Below are 17,430 nucleotides of genomic sequence, written 5' to 3' on the forward strand. Positions count from 1 at the left end.
GCTCAGCAGTCTGGGACTGCCAGGGTAAGTCGTACCTGCGTATCTGTGTGATGTTACTTCAGGTCTTTGCATGGCTGCAGTAGGACATGCTGCTTTAACTTAAAGAACCCACTGATGGGCACTTCTGCAGGGACCCATCAGTTGCCAATGTCGTCTTAGTAACCCTAGAGAAGCAGTGGAGAAGACCTGCTTGCACCCAGTGCTGGGGAAGGGGAACAGCTGAACTAACCTCAAGGTATTGTTATGGAAACTTCAAGCAAACCTACTTTTTATTACTGAATAAAATACTTACCTTTGTTACCCTGAAGAAACAATGCAAGCTCAAAAACTGTGCTTTTTACAGTGCTTTTTTTTTTTCTTTTTTTTTTTTATTCCCTTGTGTGCATTGTTCCTGGGGGCTATTAGCTGCTTTAACTGGAAAAGCAGCTGCTGGGACCCTGGGTATTTGCCCTCAGAGGCAGCATGTTCCCTGCAGCCCCCAGCCCCTGCGGGGGGGCCCACACTCGGAGCCCTCATCAGCCTCTGAACTGCTGCCCTACATCTCCCTGCCTCCTTTCCTTTGAAAGCATCATTTAGGAGAGCAAAGACCAGGTGGCAGGAAGGGTTTGTGCAGCCACGTGTGGCACCCTAAAGGTCAATCCACATTTTACGTGGACTTTTTCTGCAGAAAGGAGAAAAACACACATGCAGGACAAATAGCTTTAGGCTAGGAATGAATTGTAGCTGCTTTATGGAGCTTAAGATCTATTGAAATGATACTTGTGTTGCCCTTGGTAATCAGGAGAGCTGAACTGCTGCTTGGCTTCCCTAAGCCCCCCCTGCACACAAGGGATTGTGCCCTTTCTGTATCAAAGGGATTGGTCTGGGCAAGGCACGCAGAGATCACCCGCACACACACTGGGCTTGGGGAGGAGGCTTTGATGTGTTGCTGAGCAGAGGTATTTAATTAAGCTCCTCTGATTTTGATGGAGAGCCACCTTCACTTTTTATGTGCAAGAGAAAAAGGGACTGCCTGAAGAGCAGCCATCTGTAGATGATGGCCAAGCGAGTGTTGGGATGGGCTTGGTTCACTCACCTCTGGTTTTCCAGTGCAAGACTGTGGCTGACCTTTGCAAACACACCAGAAAATAAAGACAGGGTGAAGGAGTTGAAGAAAACTGGAGAGAACATCTCCAGATGCCTTATGTTCCCCCAGCATGATGCAGAGTGATACGGGCAGTGTGCGGGGGGTGGAGAAACACCCCGCTCCTTCCAGCAAGTGAGCCATGGCCTCGAGCCATGGATCTGCTCTGCACCAAGACCAAAGGGAAGAGGGAAGGTGGACATCCCCTAGCATCAGCTGCCAGGACAGAGGATTTCAGTGCTTCCAGCTCTGGTGAATTCCACCAGGCAGAGGTGCGAGTGGGTCATCCCTCAGCAGCCTTACTTAGCCCTGTTGCACATCCCATCAGGAGTGAGGAGATAGGTTGGAAATGCAGGCTAAGCTTGAATGGCCATCGAAGGATTTTGGAGAACAATTATGAAATATTGAAATGGCTGCTTGTTCTTCAGGCACAACGATGGGTGAGAAGTTTGGGAGTTTACTGGGATTTCCTGGGGATAACTGCTTGAACTGAGGGCCTTTTAAATTTCACAGTATGCTGGCTAGGTGTCAATATTTAACATATGGAAAAAGAAAAAGGTACCTACAACTGAAAACAGCTGACAACTCTCTTAAAGTTAAAATCTCTATTATGATAATCCTGAGGAATCTTTGCTATTGTTATTACTTTGGTTACTGGAATGGCCGAACATAAATGCGAGGAGCAGGGAAGGAAATCCGGTTTGTGCCAGGAGCCATGTGAATGGAGGGGGGTCAGAAGCCTGCAGTCTCAAAGACAGGGAGGACATGGGGACAGAAGTCTGTCCCCTAGTGAAGGCTGTGACCATGTCAAGCCCTCAATGTCTCATGGCTGCACTCAAGGCAGCCCTCTCTGATGTGACTCCCTGCGCTGTGCTGGGTGCTCCTGCCCCATGGGGTGCGATGTCCTCTGCGGGGCACCTGTGACTGCCATGCCACTGCACGGAGCAGGAAGGCATCCCAAGTCTGGGGTCATGCCGCTGCTTTTTAACCTGCGGCCTTTTCTCCCCTTCCCTTCCCAGCCTTGCCATTCCAGCCAGCAGAGATTTGAAGAGCCGGTGGTGGCAGCCCAGGACTGCTGCTCCCCGAAGGCACTCACCACCTGCAAAGCTGCAGGAGCTTAGCCAGACCATCTTAGCCAGACCATACCTTTTCATCTGCTTAAAACAGGTGACAATGATTTCTGTCTTCCACAGTGGATCTGAGTTCTGCTGAATCCCCCCTCCCCGAGCTGGCATAAGCACAGGCAGGGATTTCAGAGGCATCTCTGCCGGATCCTCTGCCCTTTGCACAGAAGCAGCCTGATGTGCTTTACAGCAAAGCTGGATTGCAACTGTTTTTTGCAAAAAATAAAGCATTCACCAGAACCCTCAATTCTGTGTTATAGTGAGGAGCTTGATAGTAAAATGCTTTTTAGAGCACTCCAATGCTAGATGGTAGAAATTTCTAAGCTGTTGACCTTTTTAGGTGTTTAGTCACACTGGAAAATGAGTCTCCATGGGACTGGGATGGTTGGGTTAGATGTTGGGGTAAAGGTTTTGCTGTGAAGCTGTTGAGAATTTCCATGCCTAAATCTAAAGCAGTTGGGGGCAGGGAGTGGATTTGAGCCTATTTGTGCTGAAGGACTTGAGCAGGGGTCTCTGCTCCCTCGACAAGTGTTCATTGCTGAAGTATTTCTAAAAAAATTAAAAATCTGCTTGGACCCATGTTTTCCAGCTGCACCTCTGAGAAACAAAGTGACCAGTAAGCAATACACTGAAAGATGTAGCACATGAAACTTTAGGAGAGGGTCTCAAGGCTGCAAATCCCAAGGGGAAGCAGAAATGCCCCTGGCCCCCTCAAAGAGGGACTACCCAAACATCCAAAAAATATGATCTTAAGATGGCTTTATCCTCTGGTTTTCCTCCTGGTCTGCTCCAGATAACTCCTTGCTTCCTTGCTGGCTCTTTCCAGCCCTGCTTTACTGCTCCGTGGGCACTGTGCAATAGCCTGGTCTCAAAATCCAGACCTGCAGCACCCTCTGAGCTGGGCACTGCGGCAATACCTGCTCTGCTCTCAGCATCCTCCACTCCTGCTGAGATCAAGGAAGTGAAGCTGCATTTTGGTAAGTTATTGCAGTGTTTTCAGTTTGTATGATTACCCTCGATTTGTTCTTTTTGGTTAGCTGCTGCTGGGTATTGTTCTTCTGCAGAACCCGTGTATACGGCGAAAAAGGCATGTTTAGAAGAGCTCATTAAAATTCACGGGGAGTAGTGCTGTCCCATGTGAAGAAGTTTAATCCGAGGCAGGCTTCAAGAATGGCTTATCGCAGCCTTCTGCATCACCCACAAATACTTTGGGGAAAAACAGGGAAGCAGAATTAGTGTGTTAGATAAGCTGCTTTGAAGCGATCTTCATAATCCTGCAAATTAAAACATATTTTGTTAAAGACAAGTCACAAATGCAAAATAACACAAGGAAGGCTGGAAGTTACCCTTCCCAGAGACAATTTATGCTATTCCTGCAACTGTGACTGGATGTTACTGAAATCAAAGCTCTCCCCACTCCAAGGAGTAAGCCCCACTGGTGGCACAAGACACCCAGCCTTTCTTCCAGGACCTGGCCCCAGGAGACCTAGGCCCCATTAATACTAGGAATAGCGTTAAATAGTTGCTTGAAATTAGATTTGACCCCGCCACGTCACTTTGCAGCCATTGGCATTGGACCCCAATGTGGCCCAGCTTTTACTGCTGTTGAATGGCACAACGGCGAGGAGAAGGAGGAGTGCTTTTATTCAAGGCTTAGGGCAACTGAGATCAGCAAATGGCCAAGAAGGGCTGGGTTCATGCAAGGTTTTCAAATCCTGCCCATTTTCTGCCAGTTCCTCATAAAAGATGAGCATCAAAAAGCTTAAACTGTTGGGTACTCCCATCAGCCTTATTCTCACCGAGACGTGCGACTCTCAGAAAAGCTTCTGCCACGGGTGGCAGCAGCCTCTGACAGACACGCTCCCCGTTAGCGGCACTAACAGGGACAAGGCAAACAATCTTGGTAGGAATCACTGAAGGATAGCTCTTAAGATTTAAAGTACATTTAGCTGCTCATTTATCCCCCACCCCATGTGGTTTTTGGCAGGTCGCTTTAATCCTTCTTAGTCTCAATTTCCCTCAGCCTGAAAGAGGATATTACCGTACTTTCCTCCCAGGAACCATCTGAAATTGCTCTCTGACTGCAGAATCCTTTTAGGATCCGCATATGCAAGAGCAGAGCAGTTCTTACTCTCATTATCCTGAGAAAACTCCCACTTCAGGACACTGAAGTGATAGCATTTTCCCAGCATTAGACTCCAAAGAAGATTTTATCTGTTGGCTGAGTTAGGTGTTTGCTCTGCCTCCAGTGCTGAGCCTTCAGCCTGTGTCTGTTAAAGAGGAGCTGGGCAAGAGATGGGGCAGGGATGGAAATTGGGTGTCTGTCGAGCAGCAGTGAATCCTATTAGGAACAAGTTCAGGTCACAGCTGCCTTGTTGCCACATTCCCACACTATGTCCCCAAACTCAGGTGAAAGATGCTTAGGGAGAGAACCTGACTTTTCCTCTCCAGCTGTGAGGATGCTGTGAGCAGCTGCACCCTGACGTGCCCTTCAGAGCCCCAGCTCCCTTGCAGCATCACTTGTGTTTGCTTCAGCCACACGGGAAGATGCTGCCAGGGACTGGAACAGGGAAGCTCTTTTGGAGACCCAGCTGCTAGCTATACTGCTTGGAGTCCTGCTGCCAAAAGCCTTTCCTGAAGCAGTTGAGCTGGCATATTGTCTACTGGAGGAAGGTGGACTTGTCATTCCTCTTGCTGCTCTTTCTCAGTGCTTCTGTCCCCTGTAGCAGGCGAGGGCTCCCCACCCCCTGTTGTGGCATGCTTCAAGAAGTTTGGCTCTCCCTCCACACGCTGGTTAAAGCAGTCAGGATTCCTCCAACCCAGGGGGAGAAACAGCACCCACCACCTTTGAATCAGACTCGTGTGTAATGTGCAGGGCTGGTGGAAGCATGACAGGGTCAATGATATTTATCTAGTTCCCATTACATCCCTATTTGTGTCTTTTGTTCAGAGCTGGGACGTCACCTTGCTCCCTGCATCAGCAGCTGCCCCACCATGTCTGCAGCCCCTGCCTGGCTGTCCAAGGGGGTTTCCCCTACGTGCAAGCTCCCCCCCATGGCTGGGATCCCTGTGGCAGCTGGGGGAGGTGGCTAGGCTGAGGGAGGCAGAGGAATCCCAGCCTTGGGGGCAGCTTAGGGAGGGCAGGCAGGGCCTCCTGCCCATGACTTCCTGGGAATGATACTGCATCTGGCTCCTGCATCCTGGCTTTGCCAAAAGACTGCCCAGTCCACCTGCAGTCAGCATGAGTCTGGTGTGCCACAGCCCCCAAGGGGTGTGAAGGGCTGCAGGGCCATTTACAGCCCTCAGCAGGTGGGAAAGTGGCCTGGTCACCCCTGCGAGAGAGAGGTCACATCACCACTGCAGAGACTGGCTGAGACCTCTAGCTCTGCTGCCCTTCCTCCTGACTGGTGGCGAGGTGACTAATGTGAGCCTCCAGCCCTTCAGGGGCTAATAAATCTGCAGTTGCTGAATAACACAGTGAGTCCAATTGCTTTACAGATCTTGGTGCTTAAAGCTAAATGTTAGGTAACATATTATAGGCAGCTGTTTTTCCCTTGGTGCCAGCCCTGCCTTGAACGGCACAAGCCAGGAGGATAAAAGGTCCCCCTGGACCCTCCATGGGCTGCCACCAGTCCTTCCTGGGCAGGACAGGGGCCTGGGGCCCCAAGGATTTGGCTTAGGATGATGATAAGTAGGAAAAAAATTAATTTCTCAGGTCATTTTGCAAATTCCCTAGCAGGTGGGTGACAGGAACAAATTGGCCCATTGGGGGCTTTTTATTCCTTAATCAGCAGAGAAGTTTGTGTATTTTTTGTTCCTGCATGAATTGTATTTGGTCTCAAACCTGATGTGAACAAGACAGGCGCAGCCGGGAGGTGATGTTTTACACACCTGGCCACCTTAGGGAATAGGCTGGTGCTTCCACAGCTTTCAGTCAGTCCCCCAGACTCATCCTCATCAAGATAAGAGGAAAGGTGGGTCTGATGGAGCCATCCTTGGGAAGAAGAGTCGCAGGGTGTGTGCTTGTGGTCAGTGAGCGCAGAGAGGAGACTTAACAGAGGAAATGCACACCCTGGGAAAGGCAGAAAGCTGGAGCCAAGGCGGGTGGCTCTGAATGCGCTTTGTGGGAACCTGAACCAGAAGCTTCTCTGATAACCAATTTGCACTGGCGTGTTTCCTGCCCTTTTCCTGAAGGCCAAAGGAGCCCAAGGCTGACTAAGCACGAAGAGCCTGGGCAGAGTCGTGCCAGGCAAGCAGCAAAGCAGCTCTGCTCTGCCCCTCCTTGAGGCAGCAGGAGGGAGGGAAGCCTGCCCGCAGCTGGGGGTGCGGGACGACTTTGGGCACTCCTGGGACTTCAAAATGCATCTGAAAAGTTTACATAAGCTAGAAATTTCAACTCCTTACAGGACAGGGTCCCCCTGTGGCTTATTGTCCCCCGGAACATGAGAGAGGGCTGCCCTCACCTATCTTTTCCATAGCTGAGACTGTTTTCAGAGACTGCCCTCTGCTAAGGGGCATTTGCTGTCTGGTCCTTGGTCCCTGCTGAGACCTCTCCACTCTTCCTCTGTCCATCTCCCACTTTTGCAGATATCCAGCCATCCAGCTCAGCCCTCCCCAATCCTTTGGTACTTCTCTGAGGACCCAGAGAGCTTGGCAGAGATCAGACCCTGCTTTCTGCACCAAGAAGCTATTATGGACTTAAACAGCTGGGGAAAGGCTTTTACCATGGTGAGAGGAGGAGCTGGTACAAGGCAAAAGTGGGCAGTGGAGCATGCTGGGGGGCCAGGAAAGCCGTGGCTACCACGGCTTCCCCCCTGCATGCAGAGCCTGCTTTCCCACAGTAGTGCAGCTCAACTCCTCCAAAAGGGACTTTCAGCAAGGGACAATGTGGTGGTGGAGCCCAGCTGCTGCTGCTGTTGTCATCCAAGCTCTGCCTAAGTTTTTCAAGGAGGACCTTGTCTCTTTAAGGTTCATTTTTGGATTGTATTTTGCTGTCTGCTTCCAGTATTCTTCCCTGGTATTCCAGTATTTCCACGCTCCTGGGCTCTCAGTAGCACAAGTCACTCTGCATTATGTATCTCAGTTCTTTTTGCCCTTTTCAACACTTGCTACAGTTCTGTGCCAAGAAACCTGGTAATTTTTTTCCCGTTTAAGGGGAAGGATTTTGGACTACAAAAGAAAATCTCCATTGTACTTAAAGTGTTTCTATGCTGGAAAGAAAATCCCTGGAAACTAAGGGAATCCTTAAAGGGACATAACAGGAAACACTGTAACGGAGACAGCTTATTGTGTATAACTGTCTTTCCCACTCACCAGGATGAGTACAAGGCCCTTGGGCTGCAAGAACAATAGGTGTAATTGTTACATCTTATAGCTCATTTTAGAATGTGAAATCCAGTATCCTCCAGCATCAGGAACCAGCCAAAAATCATGGGCCACCAAAGCTGCTGTGCCCATCTCTGCTGGAAACCCATTGTTCCACATACCATTGCTGTGTCGGGGCTGAGCGCTTGTTTACTGGCGAGAAGTCTTTCTTTTCTCACAGCCTTTTGTTCTTTGACCAGTAACATGACGTAAATTGCCCTCCCCTCTTGCTTCGCAGGATGGACAGGAAGATGCCAGACTGTTGTATAGGCGTGGGTGTTTGCGAAGATGTGACACTTTTCCTGATGCAGGCAGAGGAGTCACTGCAGATCAGCAGAGGGATATTTCCACATTTAGGCTGAGCCTATTTCCCTGTCACGTTGTAGCTCAACAAACACTGTCTTAAGGACCTTTCCTGCCTGGCAGGTGTAATCCAGATATGTATATATTACTGACTGTGAGCCCAGGAGAACATGCATTTGTTGGGCTCTGCCTATTTCCTCTAAAGTACTTGAGGTTTAAGGTGTTTCCTTGTGAAGAACTGCTGTAGTACCTGGAAAGGAACAGGGGTTGCCACGGACTGCATTCAAGCATTTGGCTGGCTCCATAGGCTGTGGAAATAACAAACCATAAATTAAGTTTGCAGAAGCTCAGAGTACAAAAATCTCATTTGAAAGGTATATCCAAACCAGGGGGTTAGATAACCTTGGAGAAGAGTGAGCAGGCTGCACAGCTCTGCATCCTCAGGCCTGCACTGCCCCTTGTTGACAAACTCTCCATCTTGGGACAAGAAACGCTGCAGGGAACAGATGTCCTGGGGGTGGAAACACCCTTTCCTCTCCCCAGACTCCTGGATCACCCCAGGCACAGCCAGTTGGAGGGTCTGTCCTGAGCAGGGTTCCCTCTCACAGCTTCTACCTGAGACTCTAGTATGGTTTTTCAGTACTGGCAAGAAGATGCGTGGAAGGGTGAGGAACAGCAGTGGAGGAGTCTGTGCTTCCATGCTACCCCCTCACGTGCCCCCCTTCACAGCTGGTTCACTGGCCTCTTGGCAGAACATGCGAATGACATTGGCATGGTAGCAAGAGTGATGCAAGAAGATACAAATGCCTTGCTAATAAACCCAAGTTGCCTCTCTCCCAGTGATTTAACTGCATTGAATCTGATGAATCTCCCTGAATTCGGCTACTTGTCATCTTCCCTCCCAGCACCCTCTTCCCGCAGAAGAGTGGTCTGCGTTTTCACAAGGGGAGATGATGTGCCCTGGATGCCAGTGCTGACAAAAACCTAACTTGCTCTCCTATAGCATCTTCCAGCTGGAAGTTTCAAAGCACTTTGTAATCGTTAGCAGGTTTGTTTCCTAGCCCTGAGGAATGGTCGTCTTCTCTAAGAGGAGTAAAGCAGGGTCTGGAGGCGAAATGACAAGAAAGTCAGGGGAGAACTGTTCACCTCTGGATACTGCTTATAGGTTTTCATGGGGTAGGAGGAGCTACTTCAGTGGATGGGTATTGGTCTGGGATTACACTGGTCAACAGATTTTATTGCCAATTCTTCCTTCCACTCCCTCTGGGTGATCTTGCTTTTCTATATCTTATTTTCCCCATCTGCAAAAGGAAGGTAGTGACCCACTTCTAAGAAATTCTGAAATTTACAGTTGATATACAGTTGTGGGAGGTACTGGAGAAAAACAAACACTGCCTGGGATTTCAGAAAGCTATCTCTAAGGAAGATGTGGACATTCAAAACCACATATAAAAGCATAACATCAACATTGTGTACGCTGAGCAATGGGAGACTGGTGGGGGCTAGGGAGAGAAGCATAGAAAGAAGGGAAAAGCAGCACTGAGACTCTTTCCCCCCTAGTTAATCACATAAAATCAGACACTGGGCTCCTATTTTAGAAACCTGGTAGCAGGAATTGTCACTAGAGTCCAAAAGCCATGGTCAATCAATACAAGAGGACAAAGGGCTAACGAGCATTGCATTGCCGGATACCTCTGGTACACCAGCCTAAGCAGGTGAACTGCATTAAGTGCTAATGTACCCATTAAATGGTACTAATGGAGCTCCAGGCAAGGTCCATTTCCCTTGCTGGGGGTGAAGGCAGAAGGCAAGGACAGAGGGATACTTTGAATGCTGTGCTGTTGCCTGGAAAGTCGCCCTTTTCTCCACTTCTGCTGTATTTTCAGGTTAGTGAATGCTCCTTTTTATTATACTTACAATCCTAAGCAGCAGCACAGACCTGTATCCCCAATATATGTAACCATCCTGAGAAGAGGGTCTTTCCCCTGACGAGGGGCTGCCGGAGGGCTGCCGAGAGCCCGGGTTGCTCCCTGCTCAGTGATGTGCAGCCTGGCTGGGCTCAGCTGCTCCTGGCTCAGCCAGCAGGGCCTGGGAGCCGGGGGGGGGGGGGGCCCTGCTGGGCTCCCAGGCGCTCTCGGCTCAGCATTCATCTGCTGGCACCAATCCCTGCTCCTATTTGCACGGGTGATACCACCGGGAGCTGGAGGATGGTGGGAAGAGCCCCATCCCCCTAAGGAGAGATGCTGCGGCTCTCCCCCCCACCCCCCCCCCGGTGCTGGGTCTGCTCCAGGCGCCTCCCCCGCTGTAAATCAGCCCCGGGGCGGCGGGACCCGGCCAGGAAAGCGTTAACCTTCCCTGCAATGCTGCATCCCAGCTCACGGTGGAGCTGCCTTCCTCTCTTCCACCCCCAACTTCCAATTCACTCCAAACAACTCCGGGACAGAATTGCAGGGAAAAGCCGGCGGTTCAGCCTAGACTTGTTGATCTCCGTTCCGAGGCAGCAGGAGGAAGTGCTGGAGCTTTCCTTTGTGTCCGCGCCGGCAGCGGGCTGGGGGGGGCGGGGGCAGATGCGGCTTCGGCGCTGACTGTAGGCAGGAGCGAGGAGCCGCAGCCGAGGGAAGGCCTGGGAAAGCTTCCTGCGAGGGATCCGATTTACCTCGTTTCCCTTCCCCTCCCCCCGGGCTCCGTGGACAGCCGGGAGCGCCACCGCCATCCCTCCGCCTTGAGGCTGCCCGCGGGGGGATGCGAGCGGGGCCGCCCCTGCTGCCCGCCCCGCCGCACGATGTAGCCGCCCTCGGCCCCGCACAGCCCCGCACCGCCTCGCTGGGAGCCCGCAGGAGGAGGTAGGTGCGGGCCGGGCTCGGGCGAGGCGAGGGAGCCTTTCCCCGTGCGCGGCGGCGGCGGCGGGGAGCAGCCCCGGAGGCGGCCTGGGGGCAGCGGCGGTGTCTCGGTTTCGGGGCTGGGGGGGACCTGGATCGGCGGGGAGGGGAGCCGAGCCCCCGGGGCTGTGCCGGCTGGGCGCGGGGGAGCCGTTCCTTTCCGCGCCGGGGTTTCTCTTCGTGCCATCTTGTGTAAGCAACAGTGCTCAGGGCTGTCATAAGCCACCCGGCTTTGCAGGGAAGGCTCGGGGTTTTTCCTTGTTCCGATTTTCGTTGATTTCTTTGTTATGCGGAGGTTGGCGTGGGGGTGTGTGGGGGCATCCCTGGGTAGCCCGGAGAGGTAGAGTGCGTCGTTAGAGTGGCTGGAGATAGCCCCCCTCCCCCTTTTCCCTTCCCCAGCTCTTTCCTAGGGGAAATTTGCAAGCCTGGAGTTACAGAAAGCTTCCGCGCCTCCCTGTAGCCTGCAGGGCCGGGGACACCGCCGGCTGCGAGGGCGGGGGGTGCCCCGGTGGGGTCGTAGGGGCACCCGGGGTCCGGCAGGGCCGCTCTGCGGGAGGGAGCGGCGGCGGGGCCGGGCGCTCGGGAGACGGCGGTGGCGGGGCCGGTGCGCTCCCAGCCGGTCGCTCCGGGATGGGTGACAACGCGCCAGCGCACCCCTGGCCACCGGCCCGGCGTCTTTTGGGGCGCGTTGCTGAGCTCTGCTCTCCCCTCTCGCTCAGCAGCTCCCAGACCTTTGCTAGCAGAGGCGCCCGGGGCCGTGTCCAGCCTCCGCGCCTCTCCCGGCCGGGGTGGGCGAGCGACCCACCCGGGGCGCCGCGGGGAGGGGGGGGGACCGGCACCGGGCCGCCGCCCGGGGGAGCTCGGCGGCAGCGCCCGGGCCGACACGTGGGAGCGGGCGGCCTCCGGCACCGCGGGCGCGGACAGCGGCCGGCCGGCGGAGCGCGGTTCAGCACCGGCAGTGCGGACAGCGCCGCCGCCCCCCCGGCAGATTAGCGGCGCCCGGCGCTCCCCCGCGCGGGGATCAGGCGGCGGCGGCGGGGGGCGGCGGGCGGGGACCCACGGCTTGGCCTCTCTTGCAGCTCCGGGCATGGAGGGGAAGGAGAGGTGAGGAGAGCGTCCTGCCCCACGCCGCACCTTGGAGCGTCCAGCCTGAGGGGGACCAGCGATGCCTCTGGGGATGAATAAGCATGGATCTCGCTCTACTACCTCTTTGCCTCCGGACCCCACCGAGATCGTCAGGAGCAAGGCCTGCTCCCGAAGGGTCAAGCTCAACGTGGGGGGGCTGGCCCACGAGGTTCTCTGGCGGACCTTGGACAGGTTGCCACGGACCAGGCTGGGTAAGCTCAGAGACTGCAACACACATGACTCCCTCATGGAGATCTGTGATGACTACAACCTGGAGGAGAACGAGTACTTCTTCGACAGGCATCCTGGGGCATTCACCTCAATCTTGAACTTCTACCGTACTGGCAAGCTGCACATGATGGAGGAGATGTGCGCCTTGTCCTTCAGCCAGGAGCTGGACTACTGGGGGGTGGATGAGATCTACCTGGAGTCCTGCTGCCAGGCCCGCTACCACCAGAAGAAGGAGCAGATGAATGAGGAGCTGAAGAGAGAAGCTGAGACATTGAGGGAAAGGGAAGGGGAGGAATTTGATAACACTTGCTGTGCTGACAAAAGGAAAAAGCTCTGGGACCTCCTGGAGAAGCCCAACTCCTCCGTAGCGGCCAAGGTAAGAACTTCACGTTTCTTCTCAAGCCTTGTCTATATTGGCTCATGACTGGTGATTCTTACAAGGTGTTGTTCTGTTAACGTTGCTTTCACATCTGGAGGCTTGTGGATGCTCAGAGTGAAGGGGAGAAAGGCCTCTCGGATGCAAACAAGTTTTAATTTATTTTTTTTTGGGGGGGGGTGGCGGGTAGTTTGGAAGGGATCTGGTTTGAGTTTCCCTGAGGCAGCCCAGGCCGCTCAGTGTGGGAGCAGCCCCACTGCCCTGTGGGTCAGTGTACATGGATTGCTGTGGCTAGAGGTTGTAGGCTTGTTATCCAGTGGCCGCCTTGGTGCGTTTTGTAACAGAGATTTCTTTGGGCCTAAAACGTGTGTCTCCTACTGCTTAATCAAACTGGCCTTTAAGAAGAGGAAACGTACTTGAACTTTAAGACCCAGTTCTATTCAGGAAATAACGCCTCCCCTTCTAGGGCTTAATTTAAAATTTTGCAGCGAAACACATCTCCTAGTTGTTTGCATCATGTGCTCCAAGGTGGTGGATCTGCTAAAGCCAGTGTTTGAATTTCATCCTTTACCTGAATCCAGCCTATTTTAAGTCGCTCTGTGCAATACTGCTGCAGCTCTGTCTCTGTCAATAGTTGAAGTGCTGCTTACTCTGAAGTTGGTACCAGTGCAACAGATCTATGTGAAGGCGCTTGGAAGATAAGATCCATGTTAGGAGGAACGAATGTCAGAGTTGGTTCTGATAATTTAGCCGTCTCATGTTAGTCACGTTCTTTAGTGAGGAAAATCTCTCTGAACGCAGTGATTCAGTAACCATGGGGACAAAAGTGAAGGGGGAGAGGTTGAAAACTGTGTGATGAATAACTGAAAAGCACGACAGACTGAGCAGTAGGGACCAAAACTTGAATTTTTTATGGACCAGTGTCCTCACAGTCTGGCAAAGTAGTAGAAAGAGGCCCCAGCTATCTCTTTAACGTCACCTCCCTGTTGTATGTACATTTGCAAATGCAAACCTTGGCTCCATCTCATAGGGAGCCTGGTTTTGGTGGGCCACTTATGAAAACAGACTTCTTCTTTCCCTCTTTTCTCTTATCAAAATGTTGCGCATCATGAACCAAGAGCATGTGTGGAAGTTTGGGGAAGGGATTTTATGAAGTGTGGAGCTAAATGGCTCATTCTGGCAGGGGAAGGGAGAGGCATGGTCGGCTGCTGAACCGATTATCACTTCTTTAATGACAAACGGAGGCCCAGAATGTCTCTTTCTCTCCAATGGCACAGATGACACTGTGCTGAATGCATTAATCATTTATAAGACTCCTTTGGCACAGTCCTGGAATCCTGAAACACAGGCCCCGGGCTTTGCTGTCTGTGGCACTGACTCAAAATCCATTAGAGACTGTTGATGTTCATGATTTATTGTATATGAGCAGGGGTCATTCTTGCCAAATAAGTGTCTTTTGTGATTTATAAATGAAATGCACTGTAGTACCATTTTCCGAGAAAATTCTCGGAGAAGTGCATTCGGCATTGCAGGCTTTGGATTAATTGAGAAGGAATGGTAATGCATTATTATCCTTGATGTTTAAAGCTACCATTCTGTGACTTCATTACTGTAATGAAAATGGTGCCGTACGTTCTCAGACCTCAGATATTCCAGCAGTTCCCAAACACCAATTGCTACTCAATTCAAATGTAGCAAGGAAAATGTGCATGATGAACAATTAGCTTACCAGGCAGGGACAGAAGAGCTGCTAAGCCTATTCTTTATCCGATTTTCTCCCTGCTGCTGGATAGCTTTTCTCTCATGCCAGAGTATGCCCTTTGCTTTGATCACCTTCATGAGAATTCATTCCACACATTGAATAGGCTGGACCAAATCTTCTACTCCTGATGGAAGGATGTGGGGAGAGGGACTTGGCAGCCTGACCTGTTATCTGACCTAGCTAGCTGTGCCTAGGCTCTGTTTTCAGGCTGAATTTTTCTAAATCTGACAGCTCCTGGCCAGCTTTCCTCAGCTGTCTGCTCAGTGGAGCACTTTCGCTAAGGCCACGGGCCTCCAGGAACTTCTGCCACCTTTCCTAAAGCCAGGCTCCATCTGCTTGGCCAGGTCTGGGAGCTCAGACTGTTCCTATGGAAAGGGAACAAAGTAAACTATTCTGAGGTTTAATGACTGTCACTGAAAGACCTAAAATCGCCATTGGGAAAATCTGTACCAGTCTCACCTATTCTTTTTCTTCAGACTTGTGTCACTCAATGCAAAAGTTTTTTTCCATTTAAATGTAACAAATCGATGCTACCTTCATGTTTCCTTTAAGAAGTCTAGAAAATGGCTACAAATGCAGGTTCTCCCTGAAACCTAACACAACCCCATCTGTAAGCCATGTCCCACCACCTAACTCCCGCTCCAGCATGGTGAGCTTTCTTGCCAGCTGTCAACATTGTATTTTCACATTTTCTGCACAACACTTGACCTGACTCCTCCATAACAGCTTGCTGCAGAGCTTCTCATGGTTATACTGGGACTGGTTGAATACTGAAAGTGTGAGTTGTGTTTTACTTTTTTTTTTTTTTTTTCCCCAAAGGAATTATGTGATAAACCTCAGGATGCAAAACAGCATTCAAATAGGAGAAGAATCCCCCAGACCTTAACTCTTGTTGCTTTTTTACCCAGTGGGGATTTATCCATATCTTTTGGCTAATCTGTCTGGCTTTTAAATTAACCACCTCATGGCAAGCAGTGTCTTATTTATGTGCAATGCTTCACCCTGTACGTGACTGGAGAGAACACTGTTAGACTTTACAATACCCACTCTATGAGAGCCTCCCGATTTCTGCAATGAGGAATTGGACAGCTGGTGAAGCCCCAGGCTTGCCTTGTTACCCCCCAGCACTAGCAGAGCTGGGGTGTTTGCTCCTTTCCTATAACACTGCAGTCCCTTGCCGTTGTCACTGAAGCTGTGCTGTCCTTGTGTGAGATGCTCTAGAGCCATGGGACAGCATTCCCAGCCCTTCCCCAGGCTCAGGCTGGGCAACCGGGGCCCAAACTATTTCACCCACCAGCCCATTTAACTGGGAGGCACTTGCTGTGCTGCACTCTCCTGAGCTAGTCTTGCCCAGTGGGAAAACCCCTATGCGCAAAATCGACCAAATGAAAAAACACTTAACCAGAAGTTATTTAAGAAAACTTTTAATTTCTTCCTCTAGTCTTACAATGTATTTTAAAGGACCATTTTCTCCTGTTTCCAGTGACTTTGTCTGTGTACTTCTCAGAAATATTCATTGCAGTCTTCATTGGATGCTTCCTCCTCTTCCTGCAATTGCTGTTTTTGCACGCTCCTGCTTATTTTTATCATTCTCTCAGTCTGTGTGAATAGTCTGGTGGCTGATTTTTGTTTTTTAAACAGTGTTCTTCCTGTACTTTTGTGTACTCATAACATCCATTTTAAACCATAGAGGACACTCTAGTGTTTTCATCTGTCAAGATTTACCCTAGATGAAGATGAGGTGGAGATATTTTCTGGAGTAGCTGTTACATTTTTTGGTATGGTAGATTTCCTTTCCCCAGGAAAGAAAAGCAGCTCTCCAGAAGCCAAGCAGAACTGCTGCTTTTTCTTGGGGCTTAGTGTCCATGTCAGGGCAGTAGTGACTAGCAGTTCTCCAGCACTCTGGTTTGGGCTTTTAATCTTAATTACTCTTTCCCTTGCCAAGGCTAAGCCTGGGCAGCTTGTTTCTGGTACCCACAATGCAGCTAGCAGCCCTGGGTTTCCAAAGCAGAGGTCCCTCCTGTAGCTGTTGTTTTTTACTAACCAAGCTAGTTAGGATCTGTGGGTGTCTTGCCTGCCTGGTGAGACATTCATGCCCCTTGAGAGAGCCAGCCTAGCTGTTACTTCAACTAGTCTTCATGGCATCCTGAAAAATCACAGGCTGCTGTTGTTCTGTGCCTTCCAGTATAAACGAGTAACAAATTAGAACAACTCAACATCTTAACTAACTTATATGGTCTTGGAAATCCTCTGGTCACCTGGACCTTTCCAGCAACTCTGCAAAAATATTGCCCTTTTTGCCCCTTAAGAGGAAAAGAAATCCTTTCTTCTTTTAGTCCTTAGAAATTATTTTCCCGATCAATATTTGAGCAATTAGTGTTGCACAGAGCAGAGGGGGGGAAGTCTGCTCGTCTTACAGACTCCTCTGCATGTGCTGGTTTCATCTATTTTTCTCTTGCTGTCCTGAAGGCTGAGAAAAACACGATGACATCACCCACTTTGCAAAAAGCTTCTCTGCATATCTGCATGTCAAGTAGGATGTGCACTTCCTCTCCTCCTCGCTGCCTCCACTTCCCACTTGTCCCTGTCCTGTTGGGAGCTCAGCTGCAGCAACCCCTCCATTCTGACAGGCTATTTCGCATCCTTTCCCCTGTTCCTACTACGTCTGCCAGTGCAATAATATCACGTTTATCCCTGAAAACATGCAACTCCAATTCAGTAATCTTATTATGCATGCCTCTACATTTGTTGAACAGCTTTTCTCAAGCTGCCCACTGCTCTCTGCTGCTAATCTCTGGATGCATTGCTTAGGGATTGGGGAGGTTGCTCTGTAAGCTCTTTTCTTATTATTGTTGATAGTAGTGACAAAATAAGAATGATAAAGCCTCTTGGAGATGCATTTGCTACATCTAGAGAGTTCTTCCCCCACATGGGCTTTCTATTCCTGGCCCTCCCTTATGGCATGCAGTTTTCATTCATCTCCAAACCTGCCTGAATTTAGCGTTCAGCAGAGGAAACCCCTCTCTTTAATTGCAGGGGTCACATCTTAGCTCTGTCTCGTCTGCCTCTGAGGCTCCCATCACAGGGCAGATGTTGACTTTGTCTGTTAAAGCCAGATTGCCCATATTTTGCTGGTATTTGTA

At 50.9% G+C, this 17,430-nt stretch overlaps 1 protein-coding gene across 2 annotated transcripts in view; it reads left to right on the forward strand.

Moving 5' to 3' along the window:
- Positions 1 to 9,600: 9,600 nt before the first annotated feature.
- The window catches only part of KCNB1 (potassium voltage-gated channel subfamily B member 1), a 133,925-nt gene continuing 126,095 nt past the window's right edge, over positions 9,601 to 17,430 (forward strand). Inside the window, exons 1-2 of one of the 2 annotated variants that reach the window (XM_040608813.1) lie at positions 9,601 to 9,800; positions 11,873 to 12,525. In XM_040608813.1, the coding sequence (XP_040464747.1) occupies positions 11,959 to 12,525 (567 nt within the window). In that variant the 5' untranslated portion in view covers positions 9,601 to 9,800; positions 11,873 to 11,958. Of the gene's footprint in view, positions 9,801 to 10,357; positions 10,758 to 11,872; positions 12,526 to 17,430 lie in introns of those variants that run through there. The other variant, XM_040608812.1, reaches the window with a different exon arrangement.

This window comes from Falco naumanni, chromosome 10, assembly GCF_017639655.2.
Source record: "Falco naumanni isolate bFalNau1 chromosome 10, bFalNau1.pat, whole genome shotgun sequence".
Classification (NCBI taxonomy): Eukaryota; Metazoa; Chordata; class Aves; order Falconiformes; family Falconidae; genus Falco; species Falco naumanni.